The 23,799-nt window shown below is 42.2% G+C and overlaps 2 protein-coding genes across 2 annotated transcripts in view; one reads left to right on the top strand and one right to left on the bottom strand.

The window, feature by feature from the left end:
* LOC136855791 (ubiquitin-conjugating enzyme E2 G1) overlaps nucleotides 1-7,611 on the top strand; it is a 55,704-nt gene extending 48,093 nt beyond the window's left edge. The window contains exon 6 of the mRNA XM_067133146.1: nucleotides 5,329-7,611. The gene's annotated coding sequence lies outside the window, so the exon portion shown is untranslated. The remainder of the gene's footprint in view (nucleotides 1-5,328) is intronic.
* A 2,731-nt stretch (nucleotides 7,612-10,342) lies between these two features.
* The window catches only part of LOC136855790 (fap1 adhesin-like), a 95,828-nt gene continuing 82,371 nt past the window's right edge, over nucleotides 10,343-23,799 (bottom strand). The window contains exons 12-13 of the mRNA XM_067133145.1: nucleotides 21,806-22,115; nucleotides 10,343-11,217 (exon numbers count right to left, since the gene is read on the bottom strand). Coding sequence (XP_066989246.1) covers nucleotides 11,053-11,217; nucleotides 21,806-22,115 — 475 coding nt within the window. The 3' untranslated portion in view covers nucleotides 10,343-11,052. The remainder of the gene's footprint in view (nucleotides 11,218-21,805; nucleotides 22,116-23,799) is intronic.

The raw sequence follows: 23,799 nt of genomic DNA, 5'->3' as shown, positions 1-23,799 counted from the left end.
TTGCTGCAAAGGAGTCTGAACCTCGTAGGCGCCGCAAGGATTTGAAGCTGCCTGTTAAGAGGTCGAAGAGGTCTCCCTCTCCTGCTCTTCGTTCGTCTCTCTCTCCGGCGAGTTCTCCTGGTCGCCCTCATCGTTCGTTGGATCATCGGGTTTCTTTGCCTCTTCTTGATGCTCCTCAGGCTGTTGGTCCTAACGTTTCTTACGCTTGTCAGGACGCCCCTCTTGCGGCTCGACAAGACGCTTGGCGGGAAACGCGGCAGGACGTTCGGCATGACGCTCGTCTGGCTTCTCATCACGCTCGTCAGGACGCTCGTCAAGATGCTCGGCAGCATTCTAGGCAGGACGCTCGGCAAGACGCTTCTGTGCGGGACGCTCCAGAGCTTTCTTCTGCACTTTCTCGCAAGAAGAGGTCTCTTTTACGGATCGGGCCACAAGGCCTTAGCCTTCCTCAAGTTCCGGAAGACTCTCCTGTCGCTCCCGTCGAAGAGGGAGAGTTGTCTCCTGAGTCGGAGTCTGCAGAGCAGGAACAGCCCCCTTTGTCGTCTTCATTGGACTATCAGGTTTTGGCCAGCATGCTGAGAGACTTATTCCCTGATAAATTTCAGCCTTCTGCTCCTCTCTCTCCCCCTTCGCAGTTAGCTTCGTCGAAGGTGAGGAAATTGCCCAGTTTCCTTCAGATGAAGACATCGCTCGCCACCAAGAGAGCTTTTAAGAAAGTTAACTCGTGGATGGAGGATCGGAAAACTCAAGGCAAGTCTTCCTTTGCCCTACCTCCGTCTAAATTGTGCGGGAAGGCGGGGATGTGGTACGAGACTGGAGAAGAAATTGGTTCCAGAGTTCCTTCTTCTTCCCAAGGAGACTTCGCGAGTCTCGTCGACGCTCCAAGGAGGGCCCTCCTTTCTTCAGCGAAGGTGGCCTGGACGCTTTCGGAAACTGACCATCACCTTAAAGGGCTTTTTAGGACTGTGGAGGTCTTCAACTTCTTAGATTGGTGCTTGGGGGCCTTGGACTTGAGGACTCGGAGTCCAGACTCCATCACCCGGGGGGAGCTGTCCAGTGTGCTGTCGTGCATGGACAAGGCCGTCAGAGATGGCGCGGATGAACTGGCTGCTCACTTTGGTACGACCCTCTTGAAGAAGAGGGCCTTATACTGCAATTTTGCAGCGAAGTCAGTTTCTCCTGTGCAGAGGGTGGAATTGCTTTTCGCCCCTCTTTCTAGCCATCTCTTCCCCCAGCCGTTAGTCAAGGATCTCGCCTCCAGCCTTAAGGAGAAGGCTACACAAGACCTCCTCGCACAGTCTTCCAGGCGTCCTAATGTCCCGTCCACGTCTTCTCAGGGACTAGCCTCCAAGAGGCAGAAGCCCTTTCGCGGTAGAGCTTCCTCCTCAAAATCCTTTCCTCGAGGAAGAGGCCTCTCCAGAGGCGGAGCCCCTTCTAACCCAAGGGGCAAGAAATGATACACCGGACCTCCAGACACCAGTAGGAGCCAGGCTTCTTTTGTTTTCGGAAGCCTGGAAAGTAAGAGGGGCGGACTCCTGGTCCCTCAGTGTCATCGGAAAAGGTTACAGGATCCCGTTCTCGAATTTCCCCCTGTCCTCAACACCCAGGGATCTGTCGCCTCTTACCACCCAGAGAAGCAACAGATTCTTTTAGATCTGCTCGAACAGATGCTCGAGAAGAGAGCCATAGAACAAGTCCTGGATTTGGAATCTCCAGGATTCTACAATCGTCTCTTCTTGGTTCCAAAACAGTCAGGGGAGTGGAGACCAGTCCTGGACGTCAGCAGACTGAACCATTTTGTTGTCAAGGAGAAGTTCAAGATGGAGACGTCTCAGTCCGTTTTAAGTGCGTTAAGACCAGGCGATTGGATGGTCTCGCTGGATCTCCAGGACGCTTATTTTCACATCCCCATTCATCCTCGGTCAAGGAAGTATTTGAGGTTTGTCCTGGGGGGACGAGTGTACCAGTTCAGGGCTCTGTGTTTGGGACTGAGTACGGCTCCTATGGTCTTCACAGTTCTGATGAGGAACGTAGCCTGGTGGCTTCACCTAGTGGGCATAAGGATCTCTCTCTATTTAGACGACTGGCTCATTCGAGCTTCGTCGGAAGAAAGGTGTCTGGAGGACTTGCACTCAACATTGGAGCTGACGAAGTCCCTGGGACTTCTAGTGAACTTCGAGAAGTCACATCTGATCCTTTCTCAGTCCATTGTTTATCTGGGGATTCAGATGGATTCAGTGGCTTTTCGAGCCTTTCCATCCCAGGAACGTCAGCAGCACTGCTTTGACAAAGTTTCGGCCTTCCTGGGAAAGAAACATGCTCGGTGAGGGAATGGATGAGTCTGCTGGGGACCATTTCATCGCTGGAGAAGTTTGTTTCCCTAGGGAGGTTGCATCTCAGACCCCTCCAGTTTTTCCTTGCGGAGAACTGGACGAACAAGGAGGATCTAGAGGAGACTCTCAAGATCTCTCTCTCTGCCAAGGACCATCTAAGGTGGTGGCTCGATCCATAAAATTGGCAGAAGGGGTTTCACTCTCTCTTCAGAACCCGACCTAGTGTTGTTTTCCGGCGCGTCCCACGTCGGGATGGGGAGCAACACTAGGGGAGGAAGTGTCAGGCACCTGGAAGGGGGAACAGGTGTCCTGGCACATCAATCTAAAAGAATTGGGAGCGATTCGCTTAGCTCTCCAGTTCTTCGAAGATCAGGTTTTAGGCTGGGTGGTTCAGATCAACTCGGACAACACCACAGCCCTGGCGTACCTCAAGAAACAAGGAGGTACTCATTCTCGGTCCCTGTTCTTGATTGCAAAGGAGATCCTGTTATGGGCCCATTCTCGACAAGTTACGCTTCTCACGAGATTCGTGGCAGGGGTCGAGAACGTACGCGCGGACCTTCTCAGTCGGCAGCGTCAACTTCTTCCAACAGAGTAGACCCTGCATGCAGAGGTATGTCAGGAGCTTTGGAAGCTTTGGGGGCGTCCCCTGGTGGACCTTTTCGCAACGTCAAGGACGATAAGGCTGCCTCTGTACTGCTCTCCCATGCTCGACCCAGGGCAGTAGCAGTAGATGCCCTCCTATGGGACTGGAAGGGTCTGGACCTGTATGCCTTTCCCCATTCAAGATCCTGGGGAAGTCATCAGGAAGTTTATGACTCGGAAGGGTCGAGGATGACATTAATCGCCCCCTTTTGGCCTTCAGCGGAGTGGTTCACAGAGGTCATGACATTCCTAGTGGACTTCCCAAGGACGCTTCCCATGAGAGTAGATCTTCTCAGACAACCCCACTTCGAGAGGTACCACAATAACCTTCCCGCTCTGAGTCTGACTGCATTCAGACTATCGAAAAGTTGGTCAGAGCGAGGGGTTTTTCAAGACCAGTGGCTAAGGCTATCCCCAACGCCAGGAGAGCCTTTTCCAATGCGGTGTACCAGTCGAAGTGGGCCATCTTCAGGAAGTGGTGTAAGCTTAAGGGAATTTCCTCTACCACAACCTCTGTGTCCCAGATAGCCGACTTCCTTTTTTATTTAAGGAAGGAATTAAAGCTGGCAGTACCTACCATCAAAGGTTATAGAAGCATGCTGTCAGCGGTTTTTAGGCATAGAGGCCTCGACCTAACGGACAACAAAGACCTTCACGATCTTTTAAGGTCTTTTGAAACTTCTAAGGTAGCTCACCCGAAGTTGCCTTCATGGAATTTAGATGTTGTCCTGAAATTCCTTATGTCCAGACGATTCAAGCCTCTACATTCTGCATCCTTCAAGGACGTATCCAGAAAGACTATTTTCCTAACTGCTCTGGCGACGGCGAAGAGAGTTAGTGAACTTCAGGCTATCAGCAAGAATATAGGCTTTAGAGGCCATGATGCGGTATGTTCTCTGAGCCCTATGTTTCTTGCAAAAAATGAAAACCCGTCTTCCCCTTGGCCCAGGTCCTTCGAGATTAAGGGTTTGACGGAAATCCTTGGACAAGAACCAGATAGAACCCTGTGCCCTGTCAGGGCTCAGAAATTTTACCTACAGAGGACTCAGGAATGTCGAGGTCCTTCTAACAATCTGTGGTACTCAGTTAAGAGGCCGGATTTACCTCTTTCTAAGAATGCTCTAGCGTTCTTTTTAAGAAGCACCATTATAGATGCACATTCCAGTGTTCAAGACAAGGATTTGAACCTTTTGAAAGTCAAGGCTCACGAAGTGAGAGCCATTGCTACCTCAGTGGCTTTCCAGAAAAACTTGTCTCTCAATGACATTCTGGGTGCCACTTTTTGGTGAAGCAATTCTGTGTTTGCTTCACACTACCTTACTGAAGTGAAGACTTCCTCGAGAATTGCTGTGCGCTAGGACCTTACGTTTCCGCAAAATACGATCTTGGGGCAGAAAGCGACACTCATCCTATCCTATAGTAATTGGTTAGGTGTGTTTTATTTTTGGTTATGGTGTTTTTATGGTTGTTGGGTCGCCACCGGGGGTGGTCGTCCCAGTCCTTAGCTTATGTTATGACTTCATGACGTAGCTAGGCTTGGTCAGGTGGTTGTTTCTTTTGTCGTTTGCCCTCATAGTAAGGTCATATGGTCTAGTCACATTGTGGTCTCGCCCCCGTTGACAGATCATCTAGAATTCACCAGCTTTATAGGTCGCTACCTCGCTGGAGACTCTAGTAAAGCAGAAGCAGACTTGGGTGACAGTAATCACGAAGTCAGCGATGCTAACAGGTAAGGAACCAAGGCGTCAATCGCCTACATATGTTTGTTTCCTAAATCCTATTCTGTCTCTTCCCACCTCCAGTGGTGGGATTCAGCTATATATATATCTGTCAGGTAAGTGTCATGAACAAAATGATATTTTTATAATAAAATAAAGTTTGTTCATACTTACCTGGCAGATATATATAATCATAGTACCCACCCTCCTCCCCTCAGGAGGCAGTAACTCTAGAAAATCTGAATAGAAAATGGGAATGGTTCCTGATACCCGCCTCCCAGCGGCGGGAATGGGTACTTACCACCTGGCCCCACTGCGTGTGCCGTAAGTTTTTGAATTTCTGTCGGTCCTTCGGAGAATACAGCTATATATATATCTGCCAGGTAAGTATGAACAAACTTTATTTTATTATAAAAATATCATATTAGTCCTAGAAAACAACCCCTGAAAACTCTTGAGGGTCACTATCTACAAAAAATCCTAATTTTGTAACCAGGTATAGCAGCTCACCTGGTAAGATTTGTTCAGAATGTAGGCAGCTCACCTGATAGGGTTTGGTGATAAATATTGAGTCAATATGTACACGTATGTTTTTGTATGTAAGGTTTATGACATTTTTCTTTTCTTTCCAGGTATTCAGGAGGAGGTATGAAGGCAATGGTCATTCCCAGAGATCACTTGGGTCTCCCTTTGCTGAGAGTATCCACCGACTTTGTGATTTGCATGTAAGACATTTAATTACCACAAGCAAATGTTGGTGATATAAGTGATATAGAGAGGCCACCTTGACTGTTGTAATTGAAGGAATGCATATTGGTATTAGAACAAGGAAACGTCAAATAAAGAACATTGCATAGATAATAGGAGATGAAAACAAAGACTTCAAGAGTGTGCATATAAAAGTGTCATGGTGCAAGAAGAAACTGGGACCAGACGATAGACTTTGCGAGTTGAAGCCAAACAGGCGGATGATTTGGCATCCATGTGGCATTATGTCTGATCAGGGTCACACATTGTGAATAATCATGAATCATTTTTTCAAGAACAAACCTGCCCCCTCCCTCAGTGAAAGCAAAGGAGTATTAGTGGAATAGCAGAAGAACTTTATGGTAGGCATTGACTTCACCTAACTGTGTCACAGCAAGGCCTCAGACTCACGTTTTGCCAAGTGGCTTATTATGTGCGGATGCTTTCTTTGTACTGTATTATATAATTTATACATTTTAAGGAATAACTTGATTTTTAATCAGAGGAGTTTGTTGCCTTGCTCAGGTCAGACTTGGGTGAGTCAGCGTCTAGATACAAAATCGTCTAAAAGGAAAGACAAAAAGGAAACGGAAAAATGTTGGCTTTCCTTAACTCGTATCCACAGTGCTCTTATAGGTATTAACTACTTGATCAAACCCTATCATCATCATTCTGCAAAGCAAATTATTTATGCATCTTGAATCACTGAGCTTCAATCGCAGCTTCGTGTTTTAAAATTTTATTTTATTATTTGGCCTCTCAAAGTTGGCTTTCTTTAAGTTGGTCCTGAGCAAGACACTTTAGTTCTGACTGGTGGATATGGTGAGGTAATTTTTTTTATTTAGAATATTTATTTTAATATGTTTTGATACGTTAATCTAGATTCAAAGTTCTTGACAACAAAATTATCCCAAATGCCTCAGGTTTGAATCTTGCCTGTAATCTGACTGATAGATTAAGCAGCCAAATTATTAAGGAAATTACTTAACGAAATTGCTCTAAGTTTTGTACAAGCTATAGTAGTTTTCTTTAACTAATCATTTCTTTTATTTTATTTGCAAGGAAGAGAAGTGGATCTCATCTAAACTGAAATTCAAGTTTTAGATAGGTCATATTTTTTAGATATTTTAGAATTAGAGTTCCAGTTAAAATGATTGAGCCTTAAAACTTTATAAGAAGTAAAAAGTGCTGTCGCACAGGGGATTTTAATTCATTTTTTATGAGATAAAAAATGATAATGGAAAGAATGTGAAGTTTTTGCTCACTTTCATCATGGAGGGGCATATGTAGTCCTAAATTACAAATTACCGTCTTTTCTGCTCAAGATATCTCTATAGCCATTACCAATTTCCTCGTTATACTTTTAGGCCATGGGTAATTTATTTGTGAATGTGAACCAACTTTCATAATTAAGAATGCTTGTACTTTATTGCTACATAGACTGTATCTTAAGGGAAATATCTTGCGTAACATGATTGATCTCTCTCATTTTTTGCATTCAGAATAACTCCACTTCAGAATTAATGTGAATATTAGGGTCTTGTAATACCGCATTCTGTTTTGATTGTTGAGTGGCCTCAGAATAGTTGGATTTTTATTCGTTTTTTGAGAATTTTAATACATGGCAGTTTTATTTTCTTCTGTCTCCTTTTCGTCATTTGGAAGGATTTCAGAATGGCTTGTTTTTAGCATCTATAACTTGAAATACTTAAGTCAGGAAATTCAAGTTATTGTTTTCTGGGTCATTGAATTCTTTTTCTCAAATACAGCTCATCCCACCTAGCTTGACTGCTGTGTTAGTTGACTACATGTTACTTCTATAGTACCCCACCCCCCCATGAAGGATTTAATACCTCAAAGTTTTAAGTTGTCTCATTGTGCAAATGTTGGGGCCATGGAATGACAGTGGTAATAGCTTGACTCCCAAAGGGCATCAGCTATGTTTTGAGGATCATGTTATTGGCTTAAAGGTAAAGGCTAAAGCTATATCTTTTCCCTTTGCCCATGAATTAATGAATGCCCCAGTATGAAAAAACAGTGTGATATGATACGGGACATTATGAACTGCTACTGTGAACATTTGTTTTATACTTTTTTTCCATATTCCTGCAATATGTTTTAAGTAACAGTTTGTAGTAGTCCTCAATATTCAATAAACACCAGCTTCAGAAGTATTTAATTTCCCAAAATATATTTTACTATGAAGTTTGTTCTACTGCTAAATAATTGAGCCTTGCAAAATGCTTAACAGCTAAAGCTTAGGAGGCCAAAACATCAGTTCTGGTAGGACACGAGTCATTACATTTGGAGATAAAGCTGGTCTTTAGATCAGAACCAGAATGAACTCACTGGAAATCAGTTGGCAGGGTCTGTGAAGACCATGGAAAACAAAATTAAATGGTAGTTGGGGTCAGCTGTGAAATGCCAATAAAAAAGTAAGTTGCACCAGCGATTCTAATACTGTTTCGTTGTCCTTCCTTTTGGTCTCCTATTTAGCTGTCCATCTTTGTTCTTACAGATACAAACCATTGCCTTTATAGAGATATAACCTCAGTGCACGCTGGAGTGGTCGTTAAACTTGGTAACAAGGTTGTTAACTCGTGGTTATAGGGGTTAGTGTGGAAATGTTCTTTAATTACCTTACATCACCACTTTCTTTTCTTCAGCCACCATGACGAGTCACCATCTCACTGCGCTTGTTCTCTCTTCCTTGTCATTGAATGTTGGATGTGTAGGATTAATTTCCCTTACAATTGTTCTTGTTAGTATTGCTTTTCATTTGCGATTTAGAGGGGTGTTGGCACTTTCATGTCTCCCATGATGGTTGACCCCCTAAGTACTGTTCCTTTTGTGGAGGATAAGTGTGCAGCTATGTTTCACCCTGCAAGGAGTATGTTGACTGGGCTTCTCTTCTGTAGGACAGTTTTGGTAGGAGAAGCATTTGCCTGCCTTGGGAGGGGGGAGGATGCCCCCATTGACACCATTGAATCCTATTGGTTCTCCCTTCCATCCTCTGATCCTATTCTGCTGTTTATTGGGAGTGCCCAAGGAAGGGGATGGGGGTTAGCTTAGTGGTAGTAGTAGCAGTATTAGTGGTGTCCTGCCACCTACTCTCTTCGGAAGACACCCCTCATTCGGGCCTCATTTCCAGCACCAGCCTGGTAGTTTATATGAAACCTCCCAGTTCAGCTCATATGAGTACTGTTATTTTGTGCCATGATATTTGAAAGAACGTCGTGCAAAAATGTTCCTGTCGCTTGATTGGGCCTTAAATGACTATATGGCAACACACCTCGCATAGGATCAGGATACAGGGAGATTAAATATGACTTGAGATTCCATTGGGATTGTACAACATATCCCCATCCCAGTACACCTTCCATAAATCTGACAATAAATATACTCGGGTTGCTGTTGCTTGTAGTTCTTATCTTTTACAACAGTATGTCAGCTGCAACTGTAATTTTGGAAAGTAAAGTACAAAAAATAGAACATTTATAACTTGCTAAAAGGTACTACTGTACATCTAAATATTTTACCATAAATATACTCAGGGATTGTTGCTAATTTTAGTTCCTATCTGTTATGATGATACGTGAGCTTTAATGGTAATGTTACAAAATAACATTTTAGAAAGAACGTATAACTTGCTAAAATTAGCACATTTTTACAAGTTTCATGGGAAAGAGGCCCTGCACAGGGTTGCAAATATTCACTTTCAACTCCCCCTGGAGGGTACAAAAAATTCTTTAGTATTTTTTTTCTTGTACCATGTGCATATCCTCTTTCCAGTGATTTTTTTTTTTTTGATTGGCTGACCTTGAAGTTTGCCTAGTCCTGGGGTATTGTTAATGTATATTCAGCCCAGCCTGTAAGGGTTAGTACATAGACTTAAAAGAGGTGAGAGCCTTTCCTCCAGACTTGCTAGTGAGCAAGTTCATGGAAGTAATGGTGTAGTTCTTGGCCCAGCAGGAAAAACAAGCCAGCTTGGCTTTGGCAGGTGGTCATTGTTCACCTGTCGTCTTTGGAGAAGCTCGTGCCTCACAGGCAGAACCACCTACACTTGCTTCAGTGGCAATTGAAGCGACACTGGTCAGCTTGTCAGGCTCTCCCTTCTCAACTGGTTCTTTAGTCTACATGTCTGAAGGCTCCAGCTTGGTGGATGGACATTAGGAATCTGTAAGTGATTTCTGTTGAACTCCCCTCCTCCAGAAATGCTTCTGTTCTCGGATGCATCCAGGGAAGGATGGGGCACACACCTGAAAGATGTGTTTGTTTCATGTATAGTTGAAGGATGTACCATATCTGCATTTTCAACATTCTGGAAATTCAGGCAGCATGACTAGCACTGTGTGCATTGCAGGAGCAATTGGTAGGCCCCTCTGTAGTGCTGATGAGCAACAACACAACTGTAGTGACGTATCTCAACAAACAGGGAGGAACATTTATCTCTTCCCATGTCAGTTGGCATTACAGATCCATGAGTGAGCAGTTTGGCATGGATGGACCTGGGATTTTCCATTTTTCATGTTCCTGATTGCCCCTTTTGACCTCTTCAGTTATTATCTTCTTTATTATTCCTTTTGTTATGCCAAGGTCCTCCAGTTCATGTTCATTTTCTTCCTTCAGATGGTTTTCAGTACACTGTCTCCATCATTCCAGTATCTCTTTACTTTCATGTTTAATTTCCCAACTTTTGGCTTTTTTCTGATTCCACTCCTACCAACTTCTCTTCTTTGCCCTTTGTGTGTGTGTCTTAGCATCCTTACTCTTTTCCTTGTATATGTCTCTATTGTCTTCCTCTTCTCCGCTGTTAACAAAATCAATCCAATAACAATAATCCCCTTTACATTTTCAGTAGAACATTTAACACCTTCCACACTTTAAATAAACAAAATATATTTTCAAAATATTTATTTTCCCTGAACAAAAGGTTTGAACACGCATGAAACTAAGTACTAAAGTGAGTCCCAATCATAAACCTTGTTATTACTCAGTCAAATAGAAAAGCATTCCCTGAATTGAGAAAAAAAAACTTTCTAAGTGCAGGTATAACAAGAACTTATACTTACGACATATCACAACACATTTTGACACTTGAAATATCACAGACTGCAGTGCATGGGATGTAAACTGTGGGAATAACTGACTAGTTGATAAAACATGATAACAAAAATGGTGTTATTAAACATTAAAAAACCACTTGATGCTATAGAATAGAAATGGCATCTCATTCGTTGTAAATGCAGTGTCCACATTCATGGAACTTGACCAAAATTGTCTTGACACATGAGTTATGAGGATGACCACGACAACACTTTCAATACACAGACCAATATCAAAGACTTGAATAACTAAAGAGATAAAGACAAGCCCTACCTACAAATTAAGTTAATCAAGCTATCACATAAAAATATGATTCTGCAGTAAACTAAAAATGTTAGTTTATTTATAAAAAGGAATTTTTGTGAGTATCTAAAATTGAATCATCAGTATTGTACTTTAATCCATGTTATAATAATTTATTAAATGAAAACCATGTGAGGACCGTCTATATCAAGACATTTGATGCAACAATCTAAAATTTTTACAAGTTTACGACAATATGCTTAAGTAAATGCCATCTTCTTCTCTATGATTTTTGAGAAGAGTGTGATAGTTTCTTCTAAAAGAAGTGTGAAAATTTCATCTGCAGCACGAAATTTCACATAAGCTTCATCCTCGTCATAACACGTCCAGCTTGCTTCCTCTGCCTGCAGCTCCTTCACCAGCACCTACAAAGTAAATATTATATTAATGATAAAATACCTATCATTAATATGTAAAATGGTGCACTAAAAATTATAGTATTTAGGAGTGAAAATCATTAACACAGTTACAGTCAACATTAAATATTCAGTAACCTACTTAGTGCTCAAACATATGAAGCATCCATCACATCACAATCTATTCAAGATTACCTAATGTCTCAGTAAGAACTCAAAGTGTGTTGTATGGTAATTCCCATGGGTATCAAAATGGGGAACCTGAGCCTGTTAACACTTTATTTGTGACAACCAAGTCTATTCAGATGAGGGTTTTGCAGACATTGCTATATGATCTTCGCAGTAGTCCCTTAGTTATAAACTTCATTTCCTTCCGTCTTCATTTTTCATCCACCCCATTCCATTGCTTTCAACCTGCCACACTTCCTAACCTTTGCTTACTCCTGTTTAATACAAAAAAAATTTAAGGGCCATTCCTGTAGGATTCAGGCCTAGAAGTATGCCTTCATGGCAAGGTTAAACTGCTCAACATACTGTACCCTTCTTTCCATTACATTGTGTATACAGTACAGTAATTAGCTGGAATATATGAGGTATAATCTGGGTCATCTCAGGTGCCATATTTAGTTGCCTTACATTGGGTGGCAAGCTCAGATTATTTAATTGTCATCTTTCATGTATTTTGTGAGATCATCAATTTGAGTTTACTAGTTCTATAATCTTTGATACAATTTTATTTATTATTGTCAGTATACATGGAATTCAGCTAAAATAATGCCATTTCTTGTAGAATGAATCTTAGTACTATATTGAAAGAAACAGATTTGAAAACCCTCACAGTTCATGAGAACTAGTGCCACTTGCTGCAGGAAGGAAACTACAAAATTTCTACAAGGGCAGATTTTATGTATATAAGGTTCTTGCTTGCTCTTATTACTTGGCAATTCTAGTTTGTTATGGTTATGTTGACCACCTGCTGCTCACTGGGAACATTAATCCTGGGTGTGGGTCAAGAAGGTTAGGTATTTGGCTTTTCATCAGTCCACAGAATAAGTCTATACTATTAGCTAACTTAATGAATCTGGATAGTTGAGTTTCTCTAAGGACACAGCTGGCATTTATCTTATCTACAGCATTATTTGTTTCCAGCCACAAGTCTGCAGCACTTCAGACCATCGCTTCTGTATAAAACTTTACTACACTGGGTACCTCAACTTGATGCCTCTCAATAAGTAACGAAGACCTGAGCCCTGGCAAAAATCTTGCGAAAGTCTGTCTCGTACTTTCTGTCCCTTCATGTTATGTGGCATTATTCATTTTAAATTTTGAAATTGGTCTTGTATGCTGTTAAATTTGGTACTGAATGCAACAATATAGGTAGGAATAATTAAACATAAAAAAGTACTGTATGCACTGCATGTATGCATGTTCAAGTGCATTTGTCTGTTGATTTCATACTGAACAAGTGGCTACTGTGCTGCATTTTAGCACATTTGGATTTCATCCAAATCTTTGTGTGTGTGCAAAGCAATATAGCAATACTGTATTGTTATTTATTAGGTACGGCATACTAAAATTTGCAAATCCTTACATTGTCTAAAATATGTTGTAAGCTACTTGAGCTTAGGCTATTGTACATCATTGGTTGAAACTTGGGATAAATATGAAACACTCTCTATTTAGATAGAAACAGTAGTATTAATCACAATCTATTTTAGGATATCAAAGGATGTTAACTAAATCAAAACTTGGAATACAATAACAATACACAACATAAGAGAAAGAGGGAGCAGACAGACGGATTAGCGAAGTCCAATTAACATATCATCAACAAATGAACTGAAAACAAGTAGTTGGTTCTACATCGCTGCTTTTGTATTTCCTCCCTACAATTTTAACTGGCTTCACGTTAGAGGACAACCTCGATGCTTCCTACCACAAAGCCTTTTCTTCAAGACCTAAGTTGTTGGAACGATCATAAGAACCTGGTGAAGTTGGTTTCCCCTAGCTCTTAAAGACCTAGATCCTCTCATGTTTTCATATGCCTCAATCCCAGGAGACTTGGTTCCTTAAGGTCAGGTTCAACTTCCTTGACTTCAGGAAATCTTCTTAGGCTTCAAAGCATTCATGACAGAAGTACGGCCAAGAATCTTTACCATACCCATCAATTGTATCAGTAGTACCTAGGAACTTTTCTTTTAACTCTCACAACTCAGTTAATAGAACAATATTCTTCCCCATGGGCTAGCACACTAAGTGAAGGTATACAAAACCACTTAATACTAAGCTGTCAAAACAGAAAAGGACAGTAACGCACAACTGAGGCAAAAACAGACAACTGAAGGTAACTGTTATTGTGGACTGGAGAAAAGGCAAACATTTACAGTAAAAAACTTACCGGATAAGGACTGGGCAGGGGCAAAAGTTGCACTAAACAGCTCATTTGAAAACAAAGCAAAAATTATACTTCAAACAAAAATTACAACCTCAATGGAATAAGTTAGCTATTACCTGACTGACAATTAAAAAAAAGAGCGCTCCAGTAACACAGCACAAATGCAGTAAGTCACTAACCAAGAGGTAAAAGGTGCTGAAACCATAAAAAACATTCATGAAATCCTGAACATAATACTGTAAAGAAAATTAAACACATGAATGAATGAAGAGCAATGAATGGCACAGCAGAACAACTGGTAAAAAGTGTTAATCGTGGGAAGCACAGCAGCCCAACCACCTCTGAAGAAGCCACAAGAATGATGCTCTGCCTTATAAGACAGTATGACTTACTGTTCCTTCATGTTATATAAAACTGGTATCTACATCTATTTCACACAGATCAAGGTTAACTATGATTAACTGGTTCAAAAAACCAAACTTCCTAGCCATTTTAGATGTACTACTACAGGCAGTCCCCGGTTTATGACGGTGTGGCGGGATTTTAAAACACAAAAAAACAGTACACAACACTCACCCTGGTCCTCGGTTGCTGGAAGATGGAGTAAGGCGTCCACGGTCGCCAACACAGCACACAAAACCACACAAACCAAACCAAAACAGAAAAACACACTACTCATGAACATACAGCAACAAGAACAGCACACTAACAAGGGAAAACAACAACTTTGCATCAGCACAAAAAAAACTGTCCAAACCAAAAAAACAGACCAGCACTAGCTCTGACTCAAGACTCAAAAAGACTGCCTTCAAAACCGAAAAATCCTCACACATATTCCACAGACAGACAGCGCCGTAAACAAACTAACGACCTCATCCCTCTTCCAACAACCGAAGCACTCACTTACGACAATTACACACACTCTCTCTCTCTCTCTCTCTCTCTCTCAAAACGTTGGGAAATGCTAAATAAAAACAAATTTCTTCATCCCTCTATATTTCTCCCCCCTTTTAGCATTTCCCAACCAACACCTTTCACACCTCTTTCAAATCGCCTTACGCAACACCCACGGATGCTCACTAGCAGGTCCTCTAGATCGCGTTCGCGGGCACGCAATCATTCTCTCAGAATCATTCTCTCTTCTAGCAACATTCAAACTCACATCTTCTCCTCCATTCTCTCTCAGATTCACGCTATCTTCTTCACTATTACCACTCTCAATTTCATCCACAATCTCATCTATACCCTCTAACTCGTTCCCAAATACCTCCCCAATTCTTCAACTAACCCATCCCATTCGCTCATTGACCTTTCCAATTCTTGCAACGATTCATTCATGCTTTCAATCACTCGTATATTACTGCTACGCTCTCTTACTCTTACACTTTCGCTCACCTCCAACCGTTCACTAACCCCTACACGTTCAGTCAAATCAGTTATATCAAACCCGCATATGCTATACGTTCTATCCATACCATCCCATTCATCCGTATTACATGCTTTATCATTCATTTCCACTTTGGCACTCACACCCCTATCACACAACTTACGACCATTCAGTTTACTTACGTTCTTCCCTTTCTTACGTTTCCTACCATACTCTATCAAAACAAATTGCTTCATGCACTCGTCAGTCTTTCCAGCAAAGCCTCCCTCATGCAACAACCCCTCACATACATGCATCACACGCACCGCTTGCATCCTGGAGGATCCACCCATTTGAACCCCCTTCACACTCAGTTTCCCGAATTTGCTGTCACAGTCACCCTCTTTCGTCTACATACACTTGATACATGCCCTTCCATTCCACATTCGTCACACTTCGCTCTCGGTTCTGAACACATTCTCGCATAATGCCCATTCTTACCACAGTTACCACATATCACATTCACTCGGGTACCCCTACAACCATTAGCAACATGACCCACCTGTCCGCACCGGTAGCATTTAACCCCCCTATCTTTCGTACACTCCTTACCAAATGTCCCGGTTGCCCACACCAAACACGCTCCTAAAGCCCACCTACACTCATTCTTTGTATGTCCTTCCTTTCCACATCTAAAACACTTCGCTCGACTTCCACTCACCGACCTTCCCCTTTGTACACTACTATCCCTAACCCGTCCAACCCGTTGTTCCCTTACAAACCCATCATTCATCCTCACTGGCACCTCTACATTACTTGCTCTTACACTCCTATCTATTACACTATCGGCCATTCTCATTGGGCCCCTCAACACTGCATCCCTAAAGCTTCCGAACTCTGGTACCCTCTCATCTACCCCAGCCCTTACACTTACACTTCTGCTCTCTTATAACCCTGTCAAGCTCATAATCTTCTACAATTTCCAAAATTTCTCCCCAAGTCAACCTTTCATTCGTCCATCTTTTCTTCTCCTTCCGCTTCAAGTTCACAAATTCTCTAACTCCATCTGGCACTGTCCCTAACAACTTCCATTACTAACTCCTTACATTCATCTATCCCATCATCCCCAAACTTCTTCCTTGCCAACGTCTCCAGCCTACAAGCATACAGTGACAAGGTTTCCCCAGCTTTCATTCTTGCCTCATCAAATTCATTCTTCCTCTCATACTTAACACTCGCTTTCATACGCCTCGCTTGCTCAACTAATCTAGCTTTCACCTTGTCATACTCAACATCCCCACACTCATAATAACCCTATACATATCAAGTAAAAACCCAGTCAAATACTCTCCTAATTCTCGTGCCCACACTCTCTTACTTTCCCCATACTTATCCTGACAAAACCTTTCATACTCCCTAAAGAAATCATGCACATCCCTACTTCCATACTCATTATACTTTTCACACCGGGTACCTCCCTCACATACATAGCCTTTCTCACTTCTTTCTCACTTTCACTCTCACTTTCACCTACTTTCGCTGTCCTTTCATACCCTCTTCCGAATACAAAGAGTCCACTTCTGCACTTACATTCATCTTACTCATTACACTCTTCTTCCCCCTCTTTTTATCCACTTTTATCCACTCACCTCCATCCACCTCACTATCACTACTGCCTTCACCCTCTCCCTTCTTTCCTGCCTTTCCCACTTCCTTACCCTTCTTACCAGTTTCCTTTCCCTTTCCCTTCTTCCCTTTTTTCTTCCCCTGACTTATCCTTACTTTCCCTCTGTTCCTTCCCTTGCTTTTCATTCCCCTTTTCCTTACCCTGCCTCTCATTCCCTCGTTTCTTACTTCCTATTCCCATATCACTTTCATCACTCACGCTTCCATTCACTTCTTCCTCCTTTTCTTTCTCTCTTGCCCCTTCACACGTTCCAGAGAACCTGCCTCCAACAGCCCCTTCTCCAAAAACACCCTTGAACATACCTTTCATCATTTCTTCCACACTTCTCATCATTCCTCCAACTTTTTATCCATCCTCTCTTCCATTCTCTCTTCTGACTCTTTCATCTCCCTTTCATTTCTTCTTTTGCACTTCTTAGCATTCCTCCCATCTCCTCCAACTGACTCCTCAACTCCTCATTCTCACTCCTCAGCCTCCCATTCTCCTCCTCCAGCCTGCCCTGGAGTTCCCTAGCCACTGGAGTTCCTCTCTCAGTTTCTCTATCTCACTCATCCTGACCTCTTACTCTCACTCGACCCACCACAAACAATCCTAACGGCTATTTTACAACAGCCCCACGTTGGGCGCCAAATTTTATGTGGCGGGATTTTAAAACACAAAAACAGTACACAACACTCACCCTGGTCCTCGGTTGCTGGAAGATGGAGTAAAGCGTCCACGGTCGCCAACACAGCACACAAAACCACACAAACCAAACCAAAACAGAAAAACACACTACTCATGAACATACAGCAACAAGAACAGCACACTAACAAGGGAAAACAACAACTTTGCATCAGCACAAAAAAAACTGTCCAAACCAAAAAAACAGACCAGCACTAGCTCTGACTCAAGACTCAAAAAGACTGCCTTCAAAACCGAAAAATCCTCACACATATTCCACAGACAGACAGCGCCGTAAACAAACTAACGACCTCATCCCTCTTCCAACAACCAAAGCACTCACTTACGACAATTACACACTCTCTCTCTCTCTCTCTCTCTCTCTCTCTCTCTCAAAACGTTGGGAAATGCTAAATAAAAACAAATTTCTTCATCCCTCTATATTTCTCCCCCCTTTTAGCATTTCCCAACCAACACCTTTCACACCTCTTTCAAATCGCCTTACGCAACACCCACGGATGCTCACTAGCAGGTCCTCTAGATCGCGTTCGCGGGCACGCAATCATTCTCTCAGAATCATTCTCTCTTCTAGCAACATTCAAACTCACATCTTCTCCTCCATTCTCTCTCAGATTCACGCTATCTTCTTCACTATTACCACTCTCAATTTCATCCACAATCTCATCTATACCCTCTAACTTTCGTTCCCAAATACCTCCCCAATTCTTCAACTAACCCATCCCATTCGCTCATTGACCTTTCCAATTCTTGCAACGATTCATTCATGCTTTCAATCACTCGTATATTACTGCTACGCTCTCTTACTCTTACACTTTCGCTCACCTCCAACCGTTCACTAACCCCTACACGTTCAGTCAAATCAGTTATATCAAACCCGCATATGCTATACGTTCTATCCATACCATCCCATTCATCCGTATTACACGCTTTATCATTCATTTCCACTTTGGCACTCACACCCCTATCACACAACTTACGACCATTCAGTTTACTTACGTTCTTCCCTTTCTTACGTTTCCTACCATACTCTATCAAAACAAATTGCTTCATGCACTCGTCAGTCTTTCCAGCAAAGCCTCCCTCATGCAACAACCCCTCACGTACATGCATCACACGCACCGCTTGCATCCTGGAGGATCCACCCATTTGAACCCCCTTCACACTCAGTTTCCCGAATTTGCTGTCACAGTCACCCTCTTTCGTCTACATACACTTGATACATGCCCTTCCATTCCACATTCGTCACACTTCGCTCTCGGTTCTGAACACATTCTCGCATAATGCCCATTCTTACCACAGTTACCACATATCACATTCACTCGGGTACCCTACAACCATTAGCAACATGACCCACCTGTCCGCACTGGTAGCATTTAACCCCTCTATCTTTCGTACACTCCCTTACCAAATGTCCCGTTGCCCACACTTGAAACACGCTCCTAAAGCCCACCTACACTCATTCTTTGTATGTCCTTCCTTTCCACATCTAAAACACTTCGCTCGACTTCCACTCACCGACCTTCCCCTTTGTACACTACTATCCCTAACCCGTCCAACCCGTTGTTCCCTTACAAACCCATCATTCATCCTCACTGGCACCTCTACATTACTTGCTCTTACACTCCTATCTATTACACTATCGGCCATTCTCATTGGGCCCCTCAACACTGCATCCCTAAAGCTTCCGAACTCTGGTACTCTCTCATCTACCCCAGCCCTTACACTTACACTTCTGCTCTCTTTATAACCCTGTCAAGCTCATAATCTTCTACAATTTCCAAAATTTCTCCCCAAGTCAACCTTTCATTCGTCCATCTTTTCTTCTCCTTCCGCTTCAAGTTCACAAATTCTCTAACTCCATCTGGCACTGTCCTAACAACTTCCGTACTAACTCCTTACATTCATCTATCCCATCATCCCCAAACTTCTTCCTTGCCAACGTCTCCAGCCTACAAGCATACAGTGACAAGGTTTCCCCAGCTTTCATTCTTGCCTCATCAAATTCATTCTTCCTCTCATACTTAACACTCGCTTTCATACGCCTCGCTTGCTCAACTAATCTAGCTTTCACCTTGTCATACTCAACATCCCCACACTCATAATAACCCTATACATATCAAGTAAAACCCAGTCAAATACTCTCCTAATTCTCGTGCCCACACTCTCTTACTTTCCCCATACTTATCCTGACAAAACCTTTCATACTCCCTAAAGAAATCATGCACATCCCTACTTCCATACTCATTATACTTTTCACACCGGGTACCTCCCTCACATACATAGCCTTTCTCACTTCTTTCTCACTTTCACTCTCACTTTCGCTACTTTCGCTGTCCTTTCATACCCTCTTCCGAATACAAAGAGTCCACTTCTGCACTTACATTCATCTTACTCATTACACTCTTCTTCCCCCTCTTTTTATCCACTTTTATCCACTCACCTCCATCCACCTCACTATCACTACTGCCTTCACCCTCTCCCTTCTTTCCTGCCTTTCCCACTTCCTTACCCTTCTTACCAGTTTCCTTTCCCTTTCCCTTCTTCCCTTTTTCTTCCCCTGACTTATCCTTACTTTCCCTCTGTTCCTTCCCTTGCTTTTCATTCCCCTTTTCCTTACCCTGCCTCTCATTCCCTCGTTTCTTACTTCCTATTCCCATATCACTTTCATCACTCACGCTTCCATTCACTTCTTCCTCCTTTTCTTTCTCTCTTGCCCCTTCACACGTTCCAGAGAACCTGCCTCCAACAGCCCCTTCTCCAAAAACACCCTTGAACATACCTTTCATCATTTCTTCCACACTTCTCATCATTCCTCCAACTTTTTATCCATCCTCTCTTCCATTCTCTCTTCTGACTCTTTCATCTCCCCTTTCATTTCTTCTTTTGCACTTCTTAGCATTCCTCCCATCTCCTCCAACTGACTCCTCAACTCCTCATTCTCACTCCTCAGCCTCCCATTCTCCTCCTCCAGCCTGCCCTGGAGTTCCCTAGCCACTCGGAGTTCCTCTCTCAGTTTCTCTATCTCACTCATCCTGACCTCTTACTCTCACTCGACCCACCACAAACAATCCTAACGGCTATTTTACAACAGCCCCACGTTGGGCGCCAAATTTTATGTGGCGGGATTTTAAAACACAAAAAAACAGTACACAACACTCACCCTGGTCCTCGGTTGCTGGAAGATGGAGTAAGGCGTCCACGGTCGCCAACACAGCACACAAAACCACACAAACCAAACCAAAACAGAAAAACACACTACTCATGAACATACAGCAACAAGAACAGCACACTAACAAGGGAAAACAACAACTTTGCATCAGCACAAAAAAAAACTGTCCAAACCAAAAAAACAGACCAGCACTAGCTCTGACTCAAGACTCAAAAAGACTGCCTTCAAAACCGAAAAATCCTCACACATATTCCACAGACAGACAGCGCCGTAAACAAACTAACGACCTCATCCCTCTTCCAACAACCGAAGCACTCACTTACGACAATTACACACACTCTCTCTCTCTCTCTCTCTCAAAACGTTGGGAAATGCTAAATAAAAACAAATTTCTTCATCCCTCTATAACGGGGGTTCCGTTTTTACGCCACATCGTAAACCGAAAATCGCTGTAAACGGAAAAATTGTCGACAATCGTCAAAAATCCTAAGAAAACCTTACTTTTAATGTATTGGGTGTATTGAAAACGATGTAAACTGCATTTTTATTTTTTTCATAAAAAAAACTCCAAATTCTGAGTATTCTGCCATTTTGGAGCCATATTTCTTCTGTCGGATCGGTATACGACGCATCGTAACCCTGGAACATGCGTTGTAAACCGGGAAATAATTTCTGATGAACATATTTGAAAAGCGTCATAACCTCGGAACGTTGTAAGCCGGACCCGTCATAAACCAGGGACTGCCTGTATTAGGTCCTGCCTTAGGGATGCTATCTATATGCCTTCTTAAGAGACCAAGGTTATCTTCGTTCTGTATATTATTATTAGTGGGTAGCTGTTGGTTGGACAAAGGCAAGTCTAGACATGAAATTCATTGACTGTATTCTAATATAATGAAACAGAAAAAATATACAGATACACACTGCATTTTATTACATGGAGACTGTTATTAAAGCAGTTTAATGAGACCAAAAGTCAAACCTCTACTCATACATCTTCCTTAAAGGATTTGCTCTCAAGTGAGAAATGAACATTTGAGCAAGACAAAGTTAAAGAAGCTGGACAGCTAGGAGGGAAAACCAAAGGGAACAGATAAAAAGTAACAAGCAAAAGCAATGCAACTGGGCTGATAGGCCACTTTCAAGAACCTTTAGTAATATCTACTGAGTGATAACATCAACATACCACTTCAAGCAGTTCTTGCCTTGGTGAAAGAGAGAGAGAGAAAAATTCAGTTTGCTACATAAGATAAGGCAAAAAAATTGGAGCTTTCCATAAATAAAAAAAAAACTTACCTGATCAACAAGATCTCTTTGTTTTCTTGCCCATCGAAGCATAAGTGACTCCTTTCCCACTGGGATCTTCCATCCAAATAAACATTTGACATTATCAATTACATGATTCATCAGAGTTTCCTTTGATTTGGTATAAGCAATCATCAGTAGAGGAGAATGTGGTAGAGACTGTTTTATCCAGCGAGGTGGGGCTGGTGTACGCTGCAAGGTATATATTTCACCGAGGAGTTCACGAGTAAGTGAAAATATTAACAGACTAAATATTCTTGCACAGCTTTCTTCTTCTTCTTCAGATGTATCATCACAGTGGCTGAAAGAAAACGTCAGTGCATCAATAAATGTGAAAATTAAGAGATAAAATCTCTGAGATATATCTAAAAATCCCCAACACTGACTTCCTTAAACTTGGTAAAATGACAAATTTTTAATCAATTTGTATTTTTCATAATTTACAAACCTGAGGTCTTTACATACGGGATCCGGTTTAAAAACAGAACAAGGTTTGGTGACATCAAGTGTATTAGCCAATGGGGAGAGAGTAGACGGAGCCTGACCTCTCTTCCCCCTCACATATGCCATGACATGCCAGTCATCTCTTGAACTGTCTTCATACCAAGACATGCACTGCCCTATCTAGCACAGGACCCAGTTTTTTATGATTTCCTAATTGTGTCATTTAGGCAGTTAGAAATTAATCTAAAAGGAAAATGTATAACACAAGCCTTCTAAACATAATCTGTCAATAATTTACAGCTGTACTTATAAAATAGTTAGATGGTGACCTCTATTCAGTTATAATGTTTTTCATTTCTCAGACATTCTGAATAATCATACAGATCCCCATAACAAAATTATAAAGACTAATGTATTTTAAATACTACATATTTTATGAACCAGAATAATGGCTACATTACCATTTACAGGATTTAAATATCCACTAGGCATACAGAATTGTAATGCAGTACAAACAGACATCTATGAACCATATTATATTACTAGTGGTATTAAAATGTAATGTAACAAAAACAATATCTACACTGCAGTTGGTAGATGTGTATTACCTTCCTACAGCAGACAAACAAACCATTACTGAACTGAAAGTCCATTTCATGGGTGGGAAATCTGAGAATATTATCATTTTTATAGTGCCATTCAGCAAGACCACTGCTTCACATTTCACCACCATCTGAATGAAATATACTTCATCCCCATGGCCCTCATTTGCCAGGGACCTTCTACACATCACCTCAGGCTCTAGTCATCCTTGAGAAGTCCATACTCTCCACGTCCTATGCTGCTCTGCTTCTCAGTCATGTAGCTCTAAGTTGCCTTTTTAGCCTGGAGTTTAGGCCAATGACTCCATAAGTTACCAAGAAGATATGAAATTATGTCATCCACTCCCATTTCCTCTACCGCCATATCGAGGCTTGTCTCTGGAGGTTTTGGAGTGCTTGAGAATCTACTCAAGGTTCTATACAACAGTTGCAGCCTTGCCCTTCTTGACACAGGTCCTCTCCAATTGTCTCAACCAATTGCCTTGGAGTCCAACCCTCCAACCCAGTGAAGTCTGAAGGAAAAAACTCATAATGCAGTGTCTCCAAGCATGCCCAAGTACTTTGCCTCAACTTCTACAAGTTTATCATAATCCCCAGATCATGACAAACTAGGATGAGGTGATTTAAATTCTAGAACAACTTCACCTGTGGGGATACCAGAACTGGCCACTTATCCAGATAATACAGATGTATCCCAAGCATGTGGGCCTATGCTAACATGAAGGTGAACGATCTTAAAAACACCTGGGGAACTGCTGCCAGTCCAAAACACAGGGCTCAAACTGGTAAATATTCCCTTTGCAGACAAAGCAGAGGTACTTCCTAATAAATGCCCCAAGCCTGGGAAGCAAATGCTGCCACTACTGCTTCCTGTGAGAAGTGCAAAGAAGATGGGGAGGGAAAGAGGGACCAAGTCAATGGTGAGGAAGAGGAAGAAGA

The sequence above is a fragment of the Macrobrachium rosenbergii genome, chromosome 33 (genome assembly GCF_040412425.1).
Source record: "Macrobrachium rosenbergii isolate ZJJX-2024 chromosome 33, ASM4041242v1, whole genome shotgun sequence".
Classification (NCBI taxonomy): Eukaryota; Metazoa; Arthropoda; class Malacostraca; order Decapoda; family Palaemonidae; genus Macrobrachium; species Macrobrachium rosenbergii.
The sequence above is the reverse complement of the archived record's forward strand: the minus strand, read 5'-3'. Positions and strand labels throughout refer to the sequence as shown.